The sequence below is a fragment of the Artemia franciscana genome, chromosome 9, assembly GCF_032884065.1.
Source record: "Artemia franciscana chromosome 9, ASM3288406v1, whole genome shotgun sequence".
In the NCBI taxonomy this organism is placed as follows: Eukaryota; Metazoa; Arthropoda; class Branchiopoda; order Anostraca; family Artemiidae; genus Artemia; species Artemia franciscana.
In genome coordinates, this window is record NC_088871.1 from 21,935,794 (window position 1) to 21,958,936 (window position 23,143).

General features: G+C 34.2%; 1 protein-coding gene and 1 long non-coding RNA gene across 5 annotated transcripts in view; one reads left to right on the forward strand and one right to left on the reverse strand.

Annotated features, from left to right (window-relative positions):
• LOC136031147 (uncharacterized) overlaps window positions 1–23,143 on the reverse strand; it is a 113,637-nt gene that overhangs the window by 81,415 nt on the left and 9,079 nt on the right. The window lies entirely within an intron of this gene.
• Window positions 1–23,143, forward strand: part of LOC136031145 (aminopeptidase N-like) — a 102,649-nt gene that overhangs the window by 10,447 nt on the left and 69,059 nt on the right. For 3 of the 4 annotated variants that reach the window (XM_065710467.1, XM_065710464.1, XM_065710465.1), the window contains exons 2-3: window positions 2,928–3,181; window positions 17,339–17,498. In XM_065710467.1, the coding sequence (XP_065566539.1) occupies window positions 2,952–3,181; window positions 17,339–17,498 (390 nt within the window). In that variant the 5' untranslated portion in view covers window positions 2,928–2,951. Of the gene's footprint in view, window positions 1–2,923; window positions 3,182–17,338; window positions 17,499–23,143 lie in introns of all 4 variants that reach the window. The other variant, XM_065710466.1, reaches the window with a different exon arrangement.

Genomic DNA, 23,143 nt, shown 5'->3' on the forward strand with positions numbered 1-23,143 from the left:
CGCTAGTATTCCCTCTTATATTCATCCTAAAACATTCGAATAAAGACAAAAATCGTCAGAAAAATATGAACTCTAGTAAAGATGCATGTAGGTATGTGCTTTAAACTAAGTATGAGTTGAAATACTCCGTAAAAAACAAATAATTATGTGTTTGTTATTTCTGTATTTGATAGGTATAAATTGGTGATTTAAATTCTCAGGATTTCGAGCTATGGTAGATTTCTAGTTAATTTATTTTTAATCTTGAGATTTTTATTTATTCAATTCAAATTTTAGATTTCGGTATGTCTTTTGAGCACAAAAATAAAAACTTGAAATTTGTCTCAGATTCAGCATTAAGTAAGAGAATTTTCCTGTACAAATTTTGATTTATAAACAATTAATTGTGGAAATATGAATCGATGGCATGTACCAAAATAAGTATAAAAATCCTCAGCGGTATATATAGCAGTTTAGACAATTTGATGGACAAATATTTGCAATCCCTATACAAAAACATAATTATATTTTGTGACTGGTTGGTATGGAGAAGCTGAGAAATTCTGAAGTAATATTGTAGTTGCATTCCCTTTCCGTGGTTAACTCAAGTTGTGTGAATTTCCACTTTTTATCAACATTTTATAAGTAAATGTTTGAAAAAAAATTGATGCTATTTCACAGATTTAAACGGAGAATTGAGACACCCATTTTTACCAGCTAGACAAAAAATAAACACATAATTATTTGCCTTCTTTTATAAACAATTTTTCGAAAATCTGTTTTTCTTAAATGATTACTTCGACCTTTGAAGGAGTGTATCGACTCATATACTTACTTTTAAGCATATACTTATACGAACCTTTATTAAAGTTCTAAAGAGTTTGGCCTTTATCTTAATGTTTTAGGATGAACAGAGGAGGTGATAAGTCATATAATGTGGAGCTTTAATTAGATGAAAATAGGCTATAAGGTGGCCTTCATTTGCTCACCAAAATCCAAAACTTAAATTAATAATTTTTGCACTTCTAATACATTTTCTTTCCATTACACAAATCCTCTCAAAAACAACAGTGTTGCAAAAACCACCCTGCCTTTAAAAAAAAACCAAAAAAAACAAAACAAACAACCAAAAAAAGAAATGATATCAATTTATTCACCTCAGTGCCATAGCAAGACTTGAAAACAAATTTCTAACATTACCAAGAAAAGAATATTTTGCTTTTGTGTCAACCCGTTGTGACAACACAATCCTGAAATATATTTTCGAAAGCCTAAAGAAGTAAGGAGTTTTAATTTCCACTCCTTGTTATTACTTAAGATTTTCACCTCCCAGTTGGCTTTTGTGGTAATATGGACAGATTCCCTTGATAAATCTAAATTTAATTACTTTGTTTCGGTATGTGTCATTAGTAAAATCTAACAGAGAATGTACAAAGTTGCTAGAACCTTGTTTCAAACTTTTTTGCAAAAATGAACAGTCTTAATAATTAAAAACTTATTAAAGACTCAACTATTAAAACCAATTACACAAAAAATAACTTCTGTCTTAACTCACACCAGAGCAAGCGGTCCAAACCACAAATATACCACTACGTTAGGGGGGCCACCTCCCCCTCTGAATCTGCCACTGTACACACCTTGCCCTCAGAGCTCTGGGGTGGGTGTGTTCCTCAAAGACTTTATTTCAGAGCCTTTCAACCAAGATGAACAATTTTGCTATCTCCAAATTTTGATTGGATGTGTCTTGGGAGATGATGGGCGGGGAGGGAGAGGGCCCCCAAATCAATTTTGACTCTTAAAAAGAGCACTATAACTTCCAATTTCAAATCAAATTAGGCCCTTGTGAAGTTTATACGACCACTCACCCCATAAAAATCTTATATGCCCCATGGTATAACTTACAACCCTATTCCCAGGGTCCAGAAGGGTTGTGACGATCCTACAGACGTTTTTTTTTATCTTCTTTGGATTATTTTGGACACAATAGCTAGTTCACAATTTCAATTGGACGCGTTTGGTGAAAGAGGGACAGTCGAGGAGGGGAGGGGGCAATTCCCCTTCATCACTTTTGACTAAAAGGAATTAAAACTTTGAATTTTTAACCAAATGAGCCTTCTCTAAATTTAAACAACCATCCCTTCCATAAAACCTTAAATGTCCTTGGATCATAACTTACAACCCTTTTCCTCAAGCTCTGACGATTGGTTTTTCAACCCCAAAATTTTTGTTATTTGATATTTGAAATATTTTGAATAAAACGGCTATCTCAAAATTTTTATTATATGCATTTCACGAAAATATGGTGTGTTTGTGTTTGGGGGGTGGATAGCTGCACTTTGATCCCCTTGGCTTTAAAAATGGACATTATGGCTTCTGATTACCAATTTAATGAGTCCCCTCCAAAGCTTATACGGCCATAATTTTTATGGAAACTATATATGCTCCCCGCCATAACTTACAACCCTTATCCCTTGAACTTGGGGGGGGGGTCGTCCTTAAAGACATAACTTCGGGACTTCCCAACTGCGCTGAACAAAATAGCTATCTCGATATTTTGATCAGAAGTGTTTGGGTAATGATGGGTGTTTGTGGGGCTGTTTACCCTCCAATCACTTTCGACTATTAGAAAGGGTAGTTGCCTTCTCAATTTATAATCGTATGAGCTGTTTTTGAAGTTTCTACGACAAGTTTTTCTATGCGAAGTGCCTCGGTCTAAAACCAAAATATAAAATAATAAATAAATAATACATTTTGCCAACATCATTCACAACTGAGTGCTATAGTGCTGCCTATGATGAAAGAGTGATCATTAATAGTAATATAATACTAACTGTAAACTAGCACTACTACTTAATATCAGTGTGCTAGAGATTAGCTATATAAAAAAGAGCAGATTAAAATAGTAGGGCCAGGATTCTTCAAATTTTTAGTGAGTATTTTCTAGGTAGAAAGCAACTGGAAGCGACGATCCAATGGGTAAAGGAGTAACGCTCCCAAAATGGCTAGTAATAGCTGCATGCATTATATTTGTTGGAGGCATGGTTGCAGTCGGCCTTTGTGTATATTATTTAGCTCCTCCTCCTCCTGGCTCTGAAGTGACAACAGATACGACATCTACTGTAACAGAAACTACTACTCAAACCGACATGACAACCACTACGCTTAGACCACCCGGTGATATTAATTATCGATTACCAAGACAGTAAGTATTATTTTGGACGCCTAAGAATTATCTTGTGCATTTATTTGAACTGTGGTACTATTAAGACTCATAAGCTTAATTTTTAATCAAAATGTTTCATTGCCTTATAGAAGTATCGAGGTAAGCTCAATTTAAAAGTTTTTTACGAATTTCACCATCTCCCTTTGTTTGTGCACAATAGCCTTTAATTTAAACTCTTGTGCAAAGTTCGAGTAATATAATACTCGAATAGTCTTGTGCATTCCAGTGTAATATAAAAAAAAAGAGTTGTTACCGCAAAAATTGTATGCAGGTTTTAATGCTAAATTTTTCAGTAATATGAATTCAAGCACCCGATGCTGGACGAGGAACTCTAAAAACTGCAAACAAAAGATACCAATAAAAATGTGATTACAGTTTTTACGCATTATAATTCATATTACTTCATTATATTGCGTGTAAAGTACATTTAGCTTACACTGGGAACATTCTTAAAATATTTTTCAAACCAAAGCTAAATTTGTAAAAGTTAACTGAGCCCAACATTTAAAACATTTTATGGTGACAAACTGTAAGTAAGAAGTGACTCGGCCGATAGCAACTGAAACTCCTAAAAAACAAATTTTTACAGCAATTAATATATTAAAATAACTGGCCTTTTACACTGATCACAAATATATAAAATTCCTTAAGTTTAGTTTTAGCTACCGATGGCTTCAAGCGTGAGAAACTTTGCCTGATATATGGCAAAGAGGGGCACCCCGAACAAGGAAAGTGATCGCGATAAAAGTCACGGCATTAGGTTCATTAAATCGGAGAACCCTTCTAAAGGTTCCAAGATTTTATCTACAAAATATAGAATTTTGCGCCTTTTCTCCAGAAGAAAGACCACGAAAACGTGTTTCTTTGTTGATTTTTTTAGTCTTTTTCCAAGGCTCATTGTATCGAACCACAGGTTCCAGAAAATTAGAAAAGGCTCACTAGAACGAAAATAAACAGTTTTAGTGCTCTTTTTGAATAGACAAAAAGATCGTACCGTGGGGAAGTGGCGCTTTCTGCAATGCTTTGTCATTAAAAAACGATGTCAAGCTATGCAATTTGGCCAAAAGAGGACCAAACTGTCGATTCCAATTTCTGAGACAGCCAGTTGATCTTAAAGAATTAAAGAACTATATAATGAGCTTTCCAGTTGCACAGGCTACATGGTGTCGCATTTATTCCTGAAAGTTCACATAGTCTGTGCTAGACCAATGGATAAATCTCATTATAGGTATGTTTTATGTTAGTCACTTGTTTCTATCATAGTACCTGAAGAGTCCTGAATTATCCAACCCCTTGAAGGAGAACTAATAGCAAGTAAAACTCCCATAGACCTAGATTTTGCTGATGATTTTAGTGCCATAGGTGAAAATGTTGATTGCAAATGTTGTTGATGCAAAGTATAGGATTTATAGAGGTTTTGAATGCTTAGGGCGCAAAAATGGGCTTAAGAATTAATATTAAAAAGAGTAAGTTCCACAGACTGGGAATAAATGAAGCTGGAGAGGTGATGCGGGGTAACGAGAAGAACGATCAAGTGAATAGCTTCATTTACCTATGATAGTGATATTAGTAAATAGTTTGTATGCAGGGGTGGCCACAGCCCAGGGCGTTTTTTTTGTTGAAAAAAGTTTGGGAGAACAAGAAGACAAATTTATGAGCCAAGACTGCGAGCCACAGAGACTGGTTGCCACAGTGATTAATATGGCAAAGTACGGTTGTGAAACGTAGGCACGGCAAGAGACAGAAGATAATTTGTTTGATGTTTTTCTGAGGAATTACCCATGGACTGTTTTCTGTACCCGTGTGACTGACCAAATTTTGAACAGTATGACGTGCGAAAAATGTGGTCCTACCCGGTTTCTACGGCTATAATTAAAGAGAAGTTGATGATTAGGACATATTCTGTGGATGAAGAATGACAAACTTCCGAAGACCGTCCCTATTAGCAAACCATATAGAGCCAAACGAAAACCAAGTCGTTCCTGGATTGCATGGGAAGAGGTCGTAAGGAAGTATTTAAGGGCAATTAGAATTCCTTGGGAGGGTGTAAAAATGAAGATTTTTAATATATTGGGATTGGTGAGTAGCTGCTGAGCTGCCAGTTGGTCTTGGACCACTTGGTGCTGCAGTGAATCAATAGCAGTAGTATTTAAACATCAGAGTGCTCTATTGTCGATTTCGCAATAGCTTCAGTCGCGAACAAGATCAAGAGTAGCGCAGAATTTTGATGCACAAGTATAAAAATAACCCCATCCATCAACCAAAATTCTTTGATGAAAATATTATTTAGAACTTATTCAACAAAACTAATTTTCATCAAAACTTTTTACCAAATTTTCAAGTTTCGTCCGTTACTTTATTTGCAGTCCAACATTTTATTTCTTAAGCAGAAAATCTGAAAAGCAGGGTGCTGTTTAAAATTATTGATATATACATTCTAACAGCAAGAAATTGGGGGTGTTTTTGGGTCATTACCCCATGTTATATCTTATCCTAACCTTCTTTTTTTTACTGAACTGACAGTTATATTTATTTGCCTGATAACGGCAAATACGCTAATGACATACTGAGACTTAAAAGTATTCCGGTGAAAGCCTTGAAAATCACCCCCATAGGTTAAATTACCTTCCCCTTTTAAATCAGATTTTTTTGTCCTGTCTGAGCTTCAACTTCGTCATAAAAATGTGTAATTAATACAAGTGCATTTTTTTTTAACTTTAGTCTTTCCTATATCAAACAGTTCGTCGTAACGAACTGTAGTAAGGAGCGACCCGGCTCAATAGTAAACGAATCTCTAAAAACAGAATTTTGATACTAAAAGATACATCAAAAGAGTTGGATTTTTATGCTGATTTTAAATATGTAAGTTTTATCAAATTTAGTCTTTGTCATCAAAAGGTACGAGCCTGAGAAAATTTGCCTTATTTTAGAAAATCTTAACGAAAATCACACCATCGCATTCAACGTATCAAAGAACCCTACTGTAAAAGTTTCAAGCTCCTACCTACAAAAATGTGGAACCACGCTCATTTCCTAAAGTCAACGGATCAAAATTTTTCATTGCCATTTTGTTCAGCATAGTTGAAAATCATATGTCTTTGGGATGTAAATATGTCTTTGGGATGACTTACTCCCCCAAAGTCCCCGGGGGAGGGACTGCAAGTTACAAACTTTGACCAGTGTTTACATACAGTAATGGTTATTGGGAAGTTTACAGACGACTTTCGGGGGGATTATTTTGGTTTGGGGGGGTTGAAGGGAGGGAGATATGTGGGGGGATATTTCCTTGGAGTAGAGTGGTTCGTTGAGAAGGGAGCAGCCCCTTTCATGCACGGAGTAATTTTTGTTCGTTTTAAGTTTTATTGTGGCTCATTACTTTCAGTTTAAAAAAAACTAGTTATTTTATTTAATTAAAACAATAAGACACTTGTAATATTTTCCAGGAATAAAAAATTATTCGTGGCACACTCAAGTTAAATTACTTTTTCGCAAGCATATAAAGGCATACTTTGAACCTTCTGCAAGCCGATTTAAACGTTTTATTGCTGCTAATGATGGAAAATCCATGTCGCCAAATAAAAATAGACGGCATTGGCCTCATAATTTGTTTACATTTGATAAGAAGTACTACATGACCAAAAAATAGGTAATGCTGCAAGACAAAAATACTTATGCAACAAATTTTTCATTTTATGCTACGAACTCTGGGTACGAACATTTAGTTTACTCAATCGTGTACACAGTATGAAATAAATCTTGAAAAAAAACTCTAAAAAAAGACAAAAAGACTTGAAGAAAATTTCCTACAGCAGCATATTAGTAGATTTTAGTGATTTTGAGTGATTTTCTTCAATAATCTAGTGATTTATGTTCTGATTTAGCTATTTTTGTTCCAGCAATACAAAAAGTCACTATAAATAGTGATAAATCACTAGGGGTGGCAACCCTGAAGTTAGCGCGAAACTAATTAGGCTGCAATGAACTAGTTTGAAATAACCTGGAATATCACAACATAAAAGATAACTAATAAATAGCAAAGTAAGAATTTTTAGGAGATGGGGAAGACAAATTTGTATGTTTACCCGGTAGATGTGTAAAATTTAAGAATATAATTTACAGAAGTAAACTACGTCTAATGCAGAGAGGTGTCGACTTCACCTAACAGACCTGAATGAATTCGAGTTAATGGCATTAAATGATTTGGTTATTTAAAAGTGAGAAAACTATCAATAGTGACTGTTGAGATAGGAAGCATCCCAAGAAAAGGAGGGGTTATATTAAACTATATCAAGGCCTCAAAGAGCTAAAAACTAGCCTATCAATTGAAAGCTGGAGCTAATCGTAAAACTTCAATCGTAACTTTTTTTAGAGAGGGGTCTCTTCCCCCTTGAAACGTTTCCAGCTATTGTGTAAGAAAATTGTGAGTCGGTAAAAAAGTGAGATCCGTAAATAGATTACAATACCAAGTACCTATCCCTTCCTCCATTAGAGTTCAGGTTTAAGAAGCTTCACTCAACAAATTATTATAGACTGCTCAATAACATTACCAAAGTAAAGAGTGAAGTGGAATCTATGTATTATTTATTTATTAGCTGTTTTTTTTTTCATCGAGGTGTTTTGTATGGATGGAGTTGGAAGGAGCTCATTTTATTGAGATTGACGGTTCTAGTGACTCTTTCAAGAGTCAAAGGTGATGGAAAAGATTGCAGCCGCCCTCTATGCTTTTTTCCTCCTTAAGACCTTTAGTCAAACTTTTGAGATGGCCATTTTTCTCAACATAGTTGAAATGTCCAATAACTGTGCCTCTTGGGATGTCAACTCCTCTCCTCCACAACCCTCGGAGCAAGGGCTGTAAGTTTTGCAATTTGCTCATTGTTTGCATATAGTACTTGTCATCATGTAAGATCTTTTATGATGTTAGACCCTTGCTATCCGATAAGGTTAAGGGTATTCAGATAGCTTTCAAGAAATTTTAAGGGGAATCCTGATCATAGGCAGCGCAATCGGTTTGCCTAAAAATGATTGAAGTGCAAAACAATCTAGGTACATCCAGGTTGTCAAAAGCGTGTCTCTCAAGTATGGCTTAAGGTATTAGCTGGAACTTTCAGGGAATGATGAGATGCTCAATTGATAAAGAGCAATGTGCTCATATAATAGGTTTTTTTTGTAAAATTAGAAAATGAATGAGTTTTTTGTTTGTTAGATTGTCACCGCTTGCAATGACCTCCTCTGGCAGAAGGACGTCCTCTCAGCAGGAGACCATTTTGTCTAATGGTTAAGAAAGTTTGTAAGAGTAAAAGTACAATCATGCATAGACCACTCTTTCGGCTACTAAATGCTACTACCACCGCTACTACTACTGCTTCTAGAACTACTACATTTATTGCAAATACTACTAACGCTGAAGATTTTAAAGTAAACGTTTTGGGGATTATTAAGGGGAAGTTGAACTAAATTAAAACACACTATGTGCTACAGATTCTCAAAAGAGCGTATCGGAAGTATCTTAGGAATCACTTATAGTATTAAGTCTAAATTTCAAGGACAGAATGAGGTGGGATGATCAAAAGCCAACATGTGCATACAACTACTGCTACTACTGTTAGTACTACTACAAATCCTGTTACAACTAATACTACTAATACTCCTGCTATTACTGCTACGACCGCTATTTTGACTAAGGCTAAGGGTATAAAAGTGAAAATCTCAAAGAGTATTAAGGGAGAAGTTGAACCAAATCAAAACACATTGTGTGCATAAAGGTTGCTAAAAGGGCGCATCAGCAATGGATTAGGAACGTCTTGGAGTACTAGGTTGTGTCTTACAGACCTTTTTGTGTGAGATGTTGAACTAAAAAAGGATAAGGAGTGCATGCTACTCTTACTGTTTCTACTACTATTTTAACTACTACAGGTGCTACTACTATTGCCACTGGTACTGTTACTTAAACTAAGGGCATTAAGGTGAAGTATTCAGGGAATAAAAAGAGGATTTTTAACTAAATCAAAACACAATGCTTGCATGCAGGTTGTCAAAATAACGTACCCACGATGTCCCAGAAACTGCTAAGGGTATTTAGCTGAAACTTCCAGTGTATGTTTCGGGAAATGTCGAGACAAAAGTACTATATACATACTGCCACTAACGCTACTACTACTACTACTACACAAGCTAAGCGCATTAATGCGAAGCTCTCAAGAAGTGTTTGGGATAAGGTTGAGCTAAATCAAATCACAATCTTTGGATGTATATTGTCAAAACGGCGTATTGGCAATATCCCATGAGTGGCTTGAAGAATTAAATTGATTCTTTCAGGGTGTATTCACGGTGAAATTCGGAGTAACCAATAGGTACTACGTACACATTGCCACTATTGCTACTGCAACTGCTGCTAAGACTACTACTTTTACTGACGCTAAAGGTACTGAGCTGAAACTTTCAGGAAATGTTTTGGGGGATATTAAACTAAATCAAATCACACTTCGTGCCTTCAGGTTGTCAAAAGGTTGCATAAGCAATTTCTCCGGAACGGCTTAGAGTGTTAAACTGAAGCTTTCAGGGCACGTTGAGGGTGATGAAAACAATCTATGGGTACTGCTACTGATCCTACTGGTGCTATTGCTATTACTAAAACTACTAGTAGCGATACTAAGGGTATATAAACATAAAATTCAGGGATTATTTAGGGGGATATTGAATAAGATCAAAAGATACCATGTGCATGCACGTTTTCAAAGGGCGTATTAGCTATATCCAAGGAGTGGCTTTAGGTTTTAAGTTGAAACTTTCAGGGCATGTTAAGGAAGATGTATAGCAAACCAAAAGGCACAATGTACATACTTCTACTCCTGCTACTGCTACTAAAACTGATACTTCTACTGCTGTTATGAATACTACTACTACTACTACTACTACTACTATTGAAGCTAAAGGTATTAAGGTGAAATTTTCAGGGAATGTTTGAATGGAAGGTTCAACTAAATCAAGGGATACTATGTCGGTGGAGCCTATAAAAAAGTCGTTACATTTATATCCCAGGAAAAACTCAGGGTCTACGGTATCAAGTTGAAGCCAAAAGGTACTATGAATGCTACTACCATTATTTATTCTGTCACTACTAATGCTATTGCCAAGACTAAGGGTACTAAAGATAAAATTTCAGAAATATAAAGGGGGATTTTAATTAAATTAAAAACACTTTATGTACGCAGGTTTGTAAAGGGCACATTAACAATATGTCAGGAATGGCTGAAAACATCAGGCTAAAATTTGCATGGTATGTTGAAGGGGAAGTTGAACTAATAAATTGCACTATATGCGCACAATTTCTGCCAATAGTAGTAATGCTACCAATGCTATTGCTATTACTACCACTTCTGTCAAGGCTATTGGTATTAAGGCAAAACTTTCAGAGACTGCTTAAGAGGATTTTAGACTACATAAAAACACACTGTGTGTATGCAAACTATGGAGGACGTACTAGCAATATTTCAGAAGCGGCTAAAGTTAAAACTATCTGGGCTTGAGAAAAGAATATTAAACTGGACCAAAAAAACACTATGTTGAAATTATACTACTACCGCTACCACTAGTGCTATTTCCAATACCCTTACTATTACTTCTAATACTAGGTCTTCTACTATTGCTAATGTTACGGGTGTGGTCAGGACAGTCAGAGAATGGTGAGGATAGTGTTCAGCTGTATTAAAACACACTAGGTACACGAATGTAGTAAAAAGGGTGCATCTGCAATATCGAAAGAAATGTTTAAAGTATGATGCTGAAGTTTCTAGGGGATATTGAGCGGGATGTTGAGACACAACAAATGTTTCCCTTGCTGACCTCAAGGGCTAAATCGAAAGCAGGTCGCCCATGGTTGGGGTAGGAGCGTGAGAATAAGAAAGATTTAAAGGAAATGGTAACTTCCTTGAAGGGTGTAAAAAGGAAGGCTTTGAACAGATTGAAATGGATGAGGAACGTGAGCAGCTGTAATGACTTGAGGCGGCTTGGTGCTGCCGTGAGTTGTTAATAGTATTAGTAACTTTACCATAATAGTCTTGCATATTTAAATGGTCGCATTCAGAAACATTTCTTTTATCATATACATTCAGTTTTCCATTTATTAATAAACGTATCAGATACAAGTAAAAAGGTATAATGGGCATAATAGCAGAAAATTTAGTCACTTTCAGTAATTAAGTATCTCTTCAACAGGATTTGCTGGCAAATCTAGCTCCTCAGCCCTGAGGATTATATATCAATTTCTACCCTTGATTTTTTTTTGTCTCTTCCTTAGAACTAATTCTGTATCTATTTGAAGATAGTAATTTGTTGAAAAGCAGGCTAAATATTGCAAATGGGCATTGGAACTTACTATTTTCAATTAACTGAACCCCACCAAATTTTATTCATCCACCCCTTTCCCATGAAGTGCCGCTGGTAAAAAATATTTGAACAAATACTGATATTGTGAACCTTTATGGTTCTTTAGTTTAGTCAATTTTGTATGATTGCCTCTTACTTTAACAGGAGAGTGAAAATTTCAAATTTCCTTCTACTGTAGATCCAAAATTATCCAGGGGTAATGTGGGAGAAATTCTTCACAGGGGTCTTTTCTTTGGGGGAAGAGAATAATTTCTTAAGCCACATTGGCCTGGCATAACACAAAGAAAGAGAACGATCAAAAATGGGGTTTTTAAAGGCCAAATGAAAATACTGAAGAAAACACAGAAAGCGAATGTTTCGAGAGAACAACTGCCTCTCTTCTTCGGTCTTAACAGAGTATTATGATCAAGGAAAAAGCAAAAACCAAAAAACAAAGAAACCTAGACTGCCTAGTGCTTTAGTTGAAATTACAAGGGGTTGCCGGCTAACCCAAAAATGGGACGAGATGGTTGTGTGATATGTTATATTATTAAGCAACTTCAACTTGGAAGAACAGTTATAATTTGCAGCAAAAATGAATCCCGATAGTGTAGGATAAAAAAAAATAGTGGATTTGAGAAACAATTAATCTTACAGAGTCTAGTACAATTGGAAAAATGCTTGATTCTAGATGATAATGTCCTAGAGTTATCTCTTCAAAGGAAGATACTTTCTCAACTAATACTTAACTATTTAATAAGAAATGAGTCTCCTTCATTGGAATTTTCCGTGAAACTTTTACGTCGTAGCCCAGATACATTTTTACAATTTATTCATATATTAATTGAAACAAAATGATACTGTAATTTTGCTTTTAAACATTACCTAGACGACTATTTTGCAAGGCAACAAGAATTAACTTTAAAAAATCTTGTTGAAAATCTGTGGCAATCTGTCATCCTTCATCCGCAGAGCCTGCCTTAGCCATCTTAACGTTCCTCTTAATATATCACTAGAAAGTGGGATTGAACCTCAGTAGGCGTAAAGCCTACTGTTTGAAATACGTTCAGTAGGCCGTTTCCCCAGAACAATCCGTAGGCAATTTCCCAGAAAACATCTAGCAAATCTTCATCTGCTTTTCAGAACGCCCATACTTCAAAGCCATATTTGACCACTGTCATTACTGTAGCTGCCAATATTCTAATTTCAGTTTGCAGACATGTCTTTCTAATCTTCAGAACTTTTTTGAACTGTGAAAGAGCTCTCTGAGCCTTGACTATTCTACTTTTAATGTCTTCACTACTCCTACCTCCTTTACTAATGGTACTAACAAGGTAAGTGAAGCTTCGTTACCCAAGGAAGTTTCGTAGCCCAATGATACATTTTCATCTTCACTTATTCTTAGCCTTAGTGACTTAGTCTTCTTAACATTAATTTTTTAATGATTAATAATTTTTAATATTTTTTTAATTAATTTTTTTAATTAATTTTTCAGTATATTTTGATTCAAATGGGAAGAGAAGCTATAAAAATTCTTGATTGTTACTGGAATAGAAAGCTTCCCTGTGCTGGTTTACTTGCAGATCTTGAAATGCCCCCCTTCCTCTTTTAATCAATGTTGTGTACTCTCTTCTCATTCCTTTGAAAATTCCCAGTATAGCTTATTATTGTCTTCCGACCAGTAAACTTATAGCTATCCCACTGTAAGTTCAAGCTGCTTGCTCTGAGAAGTGCATTCCTTGTCGAAAAAAACCCTACTCTGTTCGCATTTCTAAAGGATAGATCTTACACCATAGGTAACCTAGCAAGATATCCTATCAGTGGCACCGATTCATGGGGTGAGAGATGGGAGGAGGCTAATCAATTTAAAAAAATGTGGGAGGGGGGGCACTTTAGGTGTTGTTTTAATTTTTCAATGAAAGTACCAAAGAAAGCTATTTTTCAATGAAAATGCCAACGAAATGGTAATTTCTGAAAGGTAAGAGGGGAGGTTATCATATTTAAAGTGAATGATAAATATATGGCCTTTAGCTTTCCCAGTCTAAAACATGTGAACATATTTTAAATCTGTGCATGTTTCAGGTATATTAAGCACACCTTTAATGGACTCTGGGTCGTCCAAAGCTATTTTAAATATATGTGGAGTTTTTTGGGCCATATATTGTACATATTTAATCCTTCATTAAACCAATCTTTAAAACCATTAAAAGCTCCTGGCCCGGATGGAATTGTAAGTTTAGTCATACAGAAAAATTTTGGAGTATTATCTCCAACGCTGTTAAAAATTTATAATGCATATTTGTCATTGAAGTATTTTCCAAGAGCGTGGAAGGAGGCGAATGTAATCGTTCTTTTAAAAAGGGGAAAATCAAATGATGGTATATCTTCATCGTATAGGCCTATTAGCCTTTTGTCACACCTTGGAAAAGTTTTAGAGAAAATAATATTGAATAGAGTTTTTGAGACAAACCTTGAGAGTGAATGGGTATCAAATGAACAGTTTGGATTTGTTAAAAATAGATCAACAATAGACGCTTTAGATAAACTGGTAACGATAGTTGAAAATGATCAAAAATCAAAGCGTTACACATTAAGTTTATTTTTTGATATTAAAGGTGCTTTTGATAACGCGTGGCACCCCGGAATTTTGTATAAATTGGTGGATAAAGGTTTCGATTTATCGTTGATTAAGATTATTGAAAGTTATTTGAGCGATAGGTGTGCTATGTATGGTAATAGTTCTGATTTTTTCAATACGTCTTTAGAAAAATCCTGTCCACAAGGAGGTATTTTATCCCCTTTTCTTTGGTTAATTAATATAGATGACCTACTGCGTGTCAATTTCGGGAGACATTGTGTAGTACAGGCCTATGCTGATGACATTTGTGCTACAATTTCTGCAGATACTCCCCAGAAACTCATTCATATGGAGTATTTATGAGGTTTTGTGAATGGGCAGGCAATAATAAGCTTAAGTTTGATGAAAATAAAACAGAAGCGCTGTTGTTCACAAGAAAACATAAAGTACCAGATATAACGCTAATGTTTATGAATACCCGTGTAGAAATTAAAGAAAAAGTTAGGTACCTCGGTGTTATTTTGGATCGAAAGCTGTCGTGGAGCGAACATGTCACTACCAGAGTTAATGCAGCTAAACAGTATTCCTTGCGACTTATGTCAGCGGCAAAAACCACATGGGGTTTAAAACCACTAGCTTTAAGAAGTTTATATAAAGGTGTCATTGAAAGCACTATATTATACGCCGCGCCTGTATGGGTAGTAGCCGTGAAGAAAAAATTTATTCAAAATGCACTAAGATCCGTACAAAGAATGTCAATGATTGCCATTTCAAAAGGTTTCCGATCTGCGAAAACAGATACAGTGACAGCTATTGCCGGATGTCTTCCTCTCGATCAACGTGCAATTGAAGTATCTTTGAGCAGATATTTTAAAAAAGGTAGACCAAATTATTGGCCTATTCAAGAAAACTGGCATTCTGGCATTTGTTTCAGGTCAAACATGCATAGTGTTTTTATAGATGAAGAAGCATTATTATTATTTACGAGTTGTGAAAATATAAGTGACCAATTTACTAACTTTGATAGGAAAAAATTACATGATATAATTTTATCTCGATGGTTTTCAGCCTTCCAAATCGCAGCCAAACCGTGGACAAAACACTTTTTTAAAACAGTCAATGATTTTAAAGCAGCGGCAAAGACAACCCCATCTTTTAAGCTTACACAAGTTATTACATGTCATTCTAGATTAAATTCATTTTTATATAAAATCAAGAAAATTGATTCCCCTTTATGTGTCTGTGGTAAAGATGAAACTATGGATCATGTCATTTTTGATTGTCCCTTGTACATACGAGCTAGATTTTCATTACAAGTAAATTTAACTTTTTATAGAGTAAGCTTCCCATTTGATCTAAACTTGGTGTGGCATATGAAGGATGTACGTCGTTTATTCATGAATTTTATTAATAAAATTGGTCGCCTAGACTTTTAGAACCATGGAATTTTGAACTCAATAATATGTTTCGTGTATTTTATATCTATGTGTGGTAAATGAATTATGTTGCTTTCATGTTTTTCTTTTTCTTTTTTTTTGTCCATAGTGCTTAGCTTTAGAATAGAAAGTGAAATACTTTTTGTAAGTCGAATCACTAAATAAATTCATTCATTCATTCATTCAAACCAATTCTTACGATTGGTTAAGAAAAATTCTAAATCTTGAACTTAGTATTTGTGTTTTTATTTCCAATAACTACATTGAGATACTGCATCGAATATCTAATTAGATTGTCATAATCGTAGAATTAGCCCTAGCACTCAATTTTTTACTTATAAATATATTTGAAAGTAATTTTGATGATGGTGAAAAGCCAAATAATTTCCATATTTGAAGCGAAGGAAACTTGAAGTGCGAATTTGTAATGTGTTTACGAGGGCTGAAGGCCCTACTAAGTGGAAGGGGGAGGGCTAAGCACTATGCCTACAAAGCTCTTTGGCTAGTGTAATTTTCTTAAATTTTGATGTGCCTACAAAGCTTTACAGGCGTACTGTAAAAGAGCTTGGACGTTGACAACGGTGTTATCAAAAACAACTCAAAGAATGTTTGAGAGGATGATAATGACATAAATTATTTTTCTTGACAAGAAAAATAATGGCCCTGAAATTGACAAAATCAACCACATTAAGAGTGATGGTCAAGACTACAGCGATGATGGTGGTTATGATCATAATATTCTATCCAATGAACAGTAGAATAGGCTTTGATGCTGATGCGATTAACTTAACAGCAACGACTTTGATAGTGATAAAGAGGATGATAATATTGATGGCAATCATATTGATGATTTTTATTTCTGGTTAGGGCTAAGTTCGTATGAATGAATACTCTCTCAGTCTCCTCCCTCCAGAAAAACAGCCATTAGATTGGTTTTGCATAACGTTGAAAGTAAGTATAGCTTTGGTTCACTCAGGTTAATTTTTAGTAATATATGTAATATACACAGGAGATTAGACATAATAAATTAATGAATCACTCTTTTTGTTCTTAATTCATTCATCACTGGGAAATACCTGCGGGATTTAACCTCAGAACCAAACAGGCCAAAGTCTTGGATGGTTGCTTGAAGAAAGCGGTTCAAAACATGGGAAATTGAATTTTTAGCCTGAATATTTGCAAGTTCTAGCTATTTGACTTGAATCCTTCAGAGAAAAATTTTCGAAAGGGACTAATTGCCTATCTTCTCTTGCCTGCAGACACGATTAAAACTAGCCAAAGTCAAATGTTAGTCTGCAAATTTATGTCGGTTTTCTGTTTCGAAATATTGGGTACAAGATTCAGACCAGTGACATCATCGTTGTAGGTTGGTTGTTGATTTATTTTCATCAGTTAAACTTATCCTCGATTGACTTTTACTGCTTTTAATACTTTCGGAGTGGTTTAATTTTGCATGGATCAAAACCTGATGGGTTGGGTTTTGCTGCGGTGAATGTTTAACGGATTTAAATTGACTTGGAGTAATCCTAGGCAGAATTTTGTGTTGTCTGAGTTTTGTCGGGCTGAGTAAGTTGGTTCTGGCGTAGGATAGGCTAAGTTTGGCCGTGCAGAATCATCCATGTATTTAAGTTTTAGATATTTAGTTTTGCATTAGCTGAGATTTGCATGGTAAAAGTAGTGTGGTGAACGGATAAAATAATTTGTTCCATAGTCTCCATTTAAATGAGCATATTATTAATCCTCCTTTTTATTTTCTAGTTTCTCGCCAATTTTATACACTGTGCGACTTTTACCTATTATAGAGGAAGGAAACTTCACAATTTTTGGAGACGTAACAATAGACATGGTTTGCAATGAAAATACAAATCATATTGTGCTTCATATTAATGACATGGATGTTCATCAAGAAACAATAAAGGCAAGCCAGAAAATTAAAATTATCTAGAGCTATACTCCCATACACAGTGCGGGGAGGGGGGATTTTACCAGGCCCTCCCAAATTCTTTTGTTTTTCCCAACAATTTTCTATATTTCTTATATAGATTGCTTGTTTATTTTTTTCACACACCCCCCCCCCCCACCAAAGGCATATAAATTCCTGTGTAAGTGTCTAATACTATGCTCAGCCTTTAAAATAGCATTTTTACTTTCCTATTTGACGTGTTAAAGAATCAATTGAACCTACTTTTGAACAGAAATGCCCATCATCACACACAAGTGACCCAAACACTGCTATCCAAATAAAATTAAATTTTTGGTACAAACCAAATTTCAATACCACTGATCAAATTCTCAAATTACTGATCAAATATCACAGATATTTCAGTTGAAATGCCATTACCTACTGTAACATATTAATCAGAGGCTTAGTTCCGGTATTTTAATCGGGGGGGGGGCATAAGAGGGGTCCATATCTGGATTGTCAAGGGGCATAGGATATATAATAAGTTTTCCAAATTGTTGGGGGGCAACTGCCTCCTTGCACCAACAAAACGAGGCCCCTGACCTTAACATTCATATTTTAAGCTTCGAGATAGCTGTAAATTTTCAAAAAACAGTATCGAAAAGCCATTCTTACCAACGATTTAAACCTAACAACAAGTAAGAACTTATCTTAATTAGGTACGATAAATTGTTTCATTGAATAATCGAAAACGTCTTTCAATATAAACACTGTGAACTGTCCAGACAAGAACTTTTACAGAAGAAATTTTGTTTAAAAATTGAAAAAAAGTCGAAGAAAACAGTAGAAAGATAAGGAAAAACAATAAAAGTCTTGGAATGCTTACCAGTATTTAAAGTGCGTTAGAAAACAAGCCTAGATATCGAATGCAAAATGGAGTACACATAAAATTTGCATGAACTGTAACCCAAGCTTATTCTGGGGCAGACTTAGAGGTTCAACATTTTTCAGTTTGAAGGCTTAAGCTGTGCCATGCGTATGTATGGAACAGAAAACGAACACAATCATTCCTTTATATGAAAGGGGTTGTCCCGTCCCCATCGCCTCGCTCTTCAAGCTAAAGTTCGACTCTTTTTCACAACTCTACTTTTTAAAACAATAAAAAAAAACTTTAGCGGAAACAGCGAGGCGTTGTGGAGGGGACAACCTCTTTCGTATACGGAATAATTACATTTTGTTTTAAGTTTTAATGTCGCTCCTTACTTGCAGCTAAGAAACATTGTTTTTTATTTAATTTCTGAATGTTTTTGAACTAATGCATATTTTGATTTTGGCTCACCGCACATGAATAATTAAAACGAAATGTGCATATTATTTTTTTTGCTAAATGTCTCTTTCATAGTTGTGATCAGACGATTTCGGTAAAAAAAAGTGGTTGGGAAGAGACCTAGTTACCCTCCAACTTTTGGTTACTTAAAAATGAAACTAGATTTTGAATTTTTCTTGCGAACATTTTTGTTAGTAATAAACATACGTACCTCAAAATTAACTTACGTAATGAACATCTATATTTGTGTATTTTTATTCCGTACATGTGGGGTTTTGCCCCATCGTCAATACCTAGCTTTTTACACTAAAGTTTGAATTTTGTCCACAATCCTTAATAGTGACCCCTGAATCACAAAGGCTGTACAATAAATAGTTGAAATTACTATAAATTCTTTAGCGTAAAGAGTAAGGTATTGTGGAGGAGACGAACCCCCTTATATACGTAATATTTTATGTTCGTTTTAAGTTTCAATGCTGCTAATTACGTCCAGTTGAAGAAATTGTTTATTCTCTTATTGTTTTTTTCTAAATACTGCTAGAAAATCCTGCACCCCCACCCCAACGTGAAAAAGTCCGCCCGAATACGTCTGTACACTTCATAATAACCTTTACTGTATGTAAACAATGGTCAAAGTTTGTAGCTTGCAGCCCCTCCCCCGTGGACTATGGGGGATTAAGTCGTCACCAAATACATAGTAATAAGGTTTTCGACTACACTGAACAGAATGCGTATCCGATGATTTTAGGGGGGAAATGTGCATGGGAGGGAGCCTAGCTTATTTTTTGGTCACTTAAAAAGAGCACTAGAACTTTTAATTTCCGTTAGAATGAGTCCGCTTGCGACATTCTAGGACCACTAGGTCGATACGATCACCCGTGGGGGAAAAAACAAGCAAACAAACAAATAAACATGTATCCGTGATCTATTTTCAAAAAATACAAAATTCCACATTGTTGTAGATAAGAGCTTAAAACTTCTATGGTAGGGTTTTCTGATACATATTATCTGACTGATACAAGATTATATGACTTTTAGGGGGTGTTTCCCCCTATTTTCTAAAATAAAACAATTTTTCTCAGGCTCGTAGCTTTTGGTGGATAAGACTAAACTTGATGAAAATTATATATTTAAAATGAACATTAAAATGCGACTCTTTTGATGTAACTATTGGTATGAAAATTCCATTGTTTTAGAGTTTCGGTTGCTATTAAGCTGGGTTGCTCCTTACTACAGTTTGTTACCATGAACTGTTTAATATACATTAACTTTGAAACTTTTGATTTTTTATTAGGGTTTTTGAATTGTTGTATTCCCTTGTCAAAATATTGAGTCATCATTTGTAATAATAGCAAACTTTGTTTTTTGGCCTTCATACTGACATTATATAACTGGTTGTGTTCGAACCTTTAAGCTTAATCACGTAGCGAGGGGATTTTTATCTTACAAAAAACAAACTAATTTTATAATTTTCAGGCATTTTTCTAGTTTGAATTAAAACACCAAAAAATTACTGCTCAGGTATCGTAAATATTTTTGCAGTTTATTTAATAACTTTAGCGATTCTAAATTGAACTTAAAAATGTTTCCATTTTTTTTTCATGTCGTAAAAAGACATTGCTCATAGTTATAAGAAAAGAAATTCGGTAATGATGTTTTTCTGACAGCGATTTCTGCTATGCTTCAAAATTTTGGTTTTCTTTCTTAAGGTTTTTGAATTGTTGTAATCCATTGTTAAAATATATACAAATATTTTTGCAATTGCCAGTTTTTTGTTCTTCACGCAATTTTATGTCTTTTTGAACTGATCTATTTAAAGATATTTGTACATTACCGCAAATCCGATTTCGAACAACGATTTCTTTTTCAAGGTTTTGAATTATTGCATTATTTGAATTAATCCCTTGTCAAAATAATACTTGCAAATAATTTTTTTCAGCACGATTCGCACCTTAATCATAGTTTGTTGCAATATAGCTATTTCGTAAAAAACAAAATCAAACCCAAATATTTGAATTAATCGTAAAGAAAAAAAAAATAAAAAAAAATATGTTCGGTCAAACTTGTCTCCTTTCTTCTGGGAGGATTCCTAACGACTCTCATGAGACCCTACTATTTTCCCACCTTGTTGGCCGGTAAGCAAATGAATATAATCTTTTAATGTTACATAAAGGTGGTATTATGCAATCAGAAGAAGAAGACCACCGCCCGACGTTTCCAATGATCAGGCTCAATAAAAATGAAAGGAAATTAGAGGTTAATTTGGCCTCCCCCTCCCTAAACCCTCTTTTATATTAACCAGAATACTCTTAAAAGGTTGAAAATTTGCATCTATAAAAGTACTTTTGGAGGTATCAGGCACCCTCCACCTACTCAGTGACCCATCGCCCTCTTCCGTAATAACTAACACGTGATTATACATCTATATATATAAAAATAAGTTGTCTGTGGATCTGTGGATCGTGGATCAGGTGACGTCATGTTTGTCCGCATATGACGTCTGAATTATTTCACACTAATACAAAAGAAGAAAAAAACTAAAAAAGGTAAAAACTACAAAAAAAACTAAAAAGAAAAAAAAACTAAAAAAGCTAAAAAACTAAAAAAAACTAAAAAAAGGTAAAAATCTAATAACTAAAAAAAAACTGAAAAAAATAAAAAAAGGCAAAAACTACAAAAAAAATAAAAACTAATAAAAAAACTAAAAAAGCTAAAAAACTAAAAAAACTAAAAAAAACTAAAAAAAGGTAAAAAACTAAAAAAAACTAAAAACTAAAAAAGAAAAAAACTAAAAAAAAGGAAAAAACTGAAAAATAAAAGAGAAAAAGAAAACTAAAAAAATATGAATAAATATATATAAAAATAAGTTGTTTGTGGGTTATGTCTGTCTGTCTGTCTGTCGAGTGACGTCGTGTTTGTCCGCATATGACGTCTGAATTATTTCACACTAATACAAAAGAAGAAAAAAAACTAAAAAAGGTAAAAACTACAAAAAAAACTAAAAAGAAAAAAAACTAAAAAAGCTAAAAAACTAAAAAAAACTAAAAAAAAGGTAAAAAACTAAAAACTAAAAAAAACTGAAAAAACTAAAAAAGGCAAAAACTAAAAAAAAACTAAAAACTAATAAAAAAACTAAAAAAGCTAAAAAACTAAAAAAACTAAAAAAACTAAAAAAAGGTAAAAAACAAAAAAAAAACTAAAAACTAAAAAAGAAAAAACTAAAAAAAAGGAAAAAACTGAAAAATAAGAGAAAAAGAAAACTAAAAAAATATTAATAAATATAAAAAATATAAATATAAATATAATATAAATTAGCAATCAACAAAGCACCGAGACACAAATGACGACCGGGACACAGGGAGTATAAATGACGACCAGGACATAAGTAAAAAAAAAAAACTAAAAAAACTAAAAAAATGGTAAAAACTACAAAAAAACTAAAAACTAATAAAAAAACGAAAAAATCTAAAAATCTAAATAAACTAAAAAAGAAAAAAAAGAAAAAAGGAAAAAAATAAAGGAGAAAAACAAAACTAAAAAACGAATGTATATACAGACCGGGACACCGGGATACAAATGACGACCGGGACACAGGGAATATAAATGACGACCGGGACACAGGGACACAACTACAATGGGGACGCTGGTGGGCACAGGGGGATATAAATGACGACCGGGACACAAGGAATATAAATGACGCCCGGGACACTCAAAGAGAAATCACAGACTGGAACACCGGGACACAAATGACGACCGGGACACAGGGAATATAAATGACGACCGGGACACAGGGACATAACTACAAAGGGGACGCCGGGGTGCACAGGGGGATATATAAATGACGATGGCGACTCAGGGAATGGTCGATTAGCAATCACCATCAACAAAGCTCAAGGGCAATCATTAGAATCATGAGGTATAGATCTGAATACGGATTGTTTTCCCATGGACCATTATATGTTGCATGTTCAAGAGTCGGTAAACCTGACAATCTATTTATATGCACAGACAATGGGACAGCAAAGAATGTTGTATATTCGCAAGTTTTACGTAGTTAAAAACATATATATATATATATATATATATATATATATATATATATATATATATATATATATATATATATATATATATATATATATATATATATATATATATATATATATATATATATATATATATATATATATATATATATATATATATATATATATATATATATATATATATATATATATATATATATATATATATATATATATCTATATTCACAGGTGGGACATAGGGACACAACTACAATGGCGTTGGCGTTGGGACATAGGGACACAACTAC